Source organism: Malus domestica, chromosome 02 (genome assembly GCF_042453785.1).
Source record: "Malus domestica chromosome 02, GDT2T_hap1".
NCBI classification, from domain to species: domain Eukaryota; kingdom Viridiplantae; phylum Streptophyta; class Magnoliopsida; order Rosales; family Rosaceae; genus Malus; species Malus domestica.
The window spans coordinates 7,976,248-7,979,842 of record NC_091662.1 but is presented as its reverse complement, the minus strand read 5'-3'; the positions used below and the strand labels follow the sequence as shown (position 1 = coordinate 7,979,842).

Genomic DNA, 3,595 nt, shown 5'->3' with positions numbered 1-3,595 from the left:
AAACGCAATGGGAGCTTTTTAAGCATTTGCATTATCAATCTAGGAAATTACAAAAGAATTTGACCAGATCCCATCACAAAAAACATGACCAGCAACTACGTACATCAATCGTTTCATTATTTTTCGAGCTCAGTCATCCTACGTTGGTTGAAACGAGTACAGTAACCTGAACTTTGCACTCCACATTTGTAACAGAAACTATATGGACACCTACAAAAACTCAACAAGAAATCAATCAGAAAAAAATCTATACCAAAATGTAAAGTACATTTAAGTTGTAGGAGGGTAATAGTTTCTTAATCTAGAGCAAATCCAAATAGAAATCCATCAGCTAATCAAATTTTCAAGCAATATTCTATTTTAATCTAAATCAACAGAAAATAAGCACATTAATCTAGGCAACTTAGCTATGCTTAGGTCTGCATCAATTAAACTTTCTTTTTTAGTTTTACACTAATAGGGCCGTTTGATAATTGAAATTTTTTTTTTAATGAAAATGGTTTGAAAACTTTGAGTTTTAACGATAAGGATAAAATAAAGGGTAAAATTAATAGTACCATGTTTGACTTTTGAATGTAAAAATGTGGTATTTCGTTGAAGTAAACAGTACCGTGGGCTTTTCGTTAAAATCCAAAAAAAAAAAAATGGTTGTCTATTAAAGCAACCCCTTAGAAAATTAACCAATCTGCAAAAAATAATAGAAGAAGTAGAGAAGTACAAATTAACTGACCTGCATTTGATGTAGCTGCACCCAGATATTCTTTCAACAGAGTAATTGCAATTTGGACACCTCCTCCACCTCTTCTTCTTGGCAAGCTCTTCCAGCATCTTGTCTTCACCCTTCTTTCCCAGTTCCTGAAACTTGTCACAACCAAATTCGGTATGCCAAGGAAGGGTCACTTGGCGCAAAACTTTCTTTTGCAATGAGGACACACAGACCGAGTGGTACCCTCCGGATACTCATGAATCACCAGTTCCGAGCACACATTGAAGGGACGGTACAAGTTTTTCTTCCGAGGCGCCGTAAGGGCCATAACCACAGATTCACATAAGGCCTATCCCCACGGATCAAAAATGTCTTTTGGGAGGCTTTCACGGCACTACTCTGGGTCTCAAGTGCCGGTGCATTCTGGTACAGGGCACGTAATGGGAGTCACATTGTCTTGGAGCTTGGAGACTATGAATTTAACAATGCAGTCTCGACGGTAAAAATCAGTGCAACAGCTTATGTTAAATGAGTCTTTCAGGTTAACTGGCTCAACACAGGAATCACATATGAAGGTAGAATCAATATCGCATATGAAATCCTCAAATCATGTAATTATAGAGCAGCTACATCAAATGTGAATCAACACATAAAAGCATAAAAGCATTTTTGACAATACTAGCTTTTATGTGTTGATTTCACAGCATAAATGTGAAATCACAGAATATTGAATCAACACAGAAATCACAGAAATCACATATGAAGGCTACGCTATGGTTGTCTCAAAAAATCCTATGTGGTTGGCTCAAATCCTGCCAATACTGAGAAGCCGTGATCTGATTCGATTGTCTGTCCTCCCAAACACCTTGTTGGCACCACTGCTGTCAACGCAGCCTACACTATGTGGATGCAGCAAGACCAAATGATCATAAGTTGGATGAAGGGCTCACTAACGGCGTCTGTCTTGTGGGCTGTGGCAAGTAAATGTACTGCTCGTACTACGTGGGAGGACAGACAGTGAACCCATAAAAGCATTTTTGACATCCTTCCCACCACTCTTCCTCTATCCTTTTCATCATCCATCATTTCTTTTATTTCTTTATAGAGCAGAATAAACCCTTTTGATTAAAAATATGATAGTAGAGATGATAATACATACCAAGACAAAATTGAAAAAGTAATATTCGGACGATTTTTTGGTCTAATCTAAACTAGAGAGAGGAACATTTGAACTTTGGTGCAGAGGACACTGCCCTACCAACTTCGCTAGGCCCCCGTTGCAGTTTTGCGATTTCAAAAGTACGTAATATTGAATTCAATAGATAATACACATCTTATTAGAGTAAACAAACTGAACAATGATCTAATTTCCGGTATCCAACCACCTGCATCAACCTTCTGTAGTACTGCAGCAAGATCGTCTCTTGAGAAAATAATTAGGATTATTTCTTACAGCTTTGACAATAACGGGTATGTTCGACAGCTTGAATTCCACAACTGTAACAGAAAGCAAATCCGCACCTGCAACCATAATTGTAACCAAATTTGATGATCAACGAACACTAGGGCAAAGAAATATGAACCAAAAGATGAAATTTATATAAGTTGAAGGATAACAGTTAAGTTATTTAATTCCGAAACTGATGGGGAATTATATGAAATTAACCTGCATTTCATGTAGCTGCACCCATCTATTCTTTCAACATAGTAATTGCAACGTGGGCACCTCCTCCAGTTCTTATTCTTGGCAAGTTCTTTCAGCATCTTGTCTTCACCCTTATCTCTCAGTTTCTGAAACATGGCGCAATTGAATTCGGTATGCCAAGGAGCCTCACACTTCGCACAAAACTCTCTCTTGCAATGAGGACACCGAGCCTGATTGGTATCCTCTGGCCCTTCGTGGATCAACAGCGCGGAGCACGTGGCAAAGGGACAGTATAAGTGATTCTTCTTCTGAGGCCCGATAACCACAGATTCATATATCGCCTTGCCCCACCTATCAAAGACATCGGTTGGGAGGATAGGACGACAGTAGTCAAGGTCTAATGAGCCGGTGCAGCCTTGTGCAGGGCATATAATGGAAGATACATTGTCATCAAGCTTGGATGCTACGAATTTGACAATGCAGTATTGACGGTAAAAATGGGAGCAACCCTTAATGTTAAACGAGTCTTTTAGATCAACTCGCTCAACACAGAAGTCACATACAAAAGTTGAACAGATATCATCACTCTCATCCACGAGTGCAGATTCACACAAAGCATTGCCCCACCCATCAAAGATGTCATCTGGGAGGATTGGACGGCAGTAGTCGGGGTCTAGCAAGCCGGCGCAGCCTTGTACGGGGCACATAATAGTGGATGTGACATTGTTTTGGAGATTGGACACTACTGTTAAAAGGTAATCTTGTCTTCGGCCCAAGACAAGTGATCCAACCCAAAGCCAATGTGCATATGCTAGAAAATTTTAGCAATCTATGTCTGTAATAGTAGCTGGAAAATTCCAGCTATGTAAGTCGGGGGGAGTGTGTGCATGATCATGCACTGGAAAATTCTACAAAAATTGTGAGGACATTATGCAAGCTAATGTTGGTGTGCATGCTAGAAAGGTCTAGCTGATTGTAAACTTGTGTGGTTGAAATGCAAAGCCCAAAGGCGGTGGGCCATAGTAAGTTGGCAAAAAAAAAAAAAAACAACCAAGAGAGCAAGTAATGAGAAGTGAAAAGTGAGAAGAAGCAACAAAGCTTCTAAGAGTGTTTGAGTGTTTCCTCTTGTACTAAGTTTGTGAGTGAATAAAAATCTTGTGTAATACTTTGAGTATTCTTTTTTTCTCTTGCCTATCAATTCCGCTGCATTACATTCTTCTTTGCGAGATAAACATCTCCAAAGT

The 3,595-nt window shown here is 39.3% G+C and overlaps 1 protein-coding gene across 2 annotated transcripts; it reads right to left on the bottom strand.

The window, feature by feature from the left end:
* On the bottom strand, nt 1-3,286 carry LOC103418208 (E3 ubiquitin-protein ligase RSL1-like). Of its 2 annotated transcripts, XR_011576703.1 has the most exons (4): nt 2,373-3,271; nt 2,092-2,227; nt 731-1,252; nt 1-210 (listed from the first exon to the last, which is right to left on the bottom strand). XR_011576703.1 is itself a non-coding variant. In XM_070814685.1 (2 exons), exons 1-2 carry the CDS (start codon nt 3,056-3,058, stop codon nt 2,149-2,151), a joined length of 765 nt encoding a protein of 254 aa, XP_070670786.1. In that variant the 5' UTR covers nt 3,059-3,286; the 3' UTR covers nt 1,792-2,148. The 2 variants fall into 2 exon arrangements, 1 of the variants encoding a protein (XP_070670786.1); XM_070814685.1 differs by lacking the exons at nt 1-210; nt 731-1,252 and having other exon boundaries at nt 1,792-2,227; nt 2,373-3,286.
* Nucleotides 3,287-3,595: the final 309 nt, after the last annotated feature.

What these genes read in the sequence shown, in the direction of transcription:
- LOC103418208 (XM_070814685.1), bottom strand. Translation starts at nt 3,058, where the DNA reads ATGTGCCCCGTACAAGGCTGCGCCGGCTTGCTAGACCCCGACTACTGC. An exon ending in TGCAGCTACATGAAATGCAG is followed by an intron (nt 2,228 to 2,372) that starts GTTAATTTCATA and finishes TTATGGTTGCAG; the next exon opens with GTGCGGATTTGCTTTCTGTT.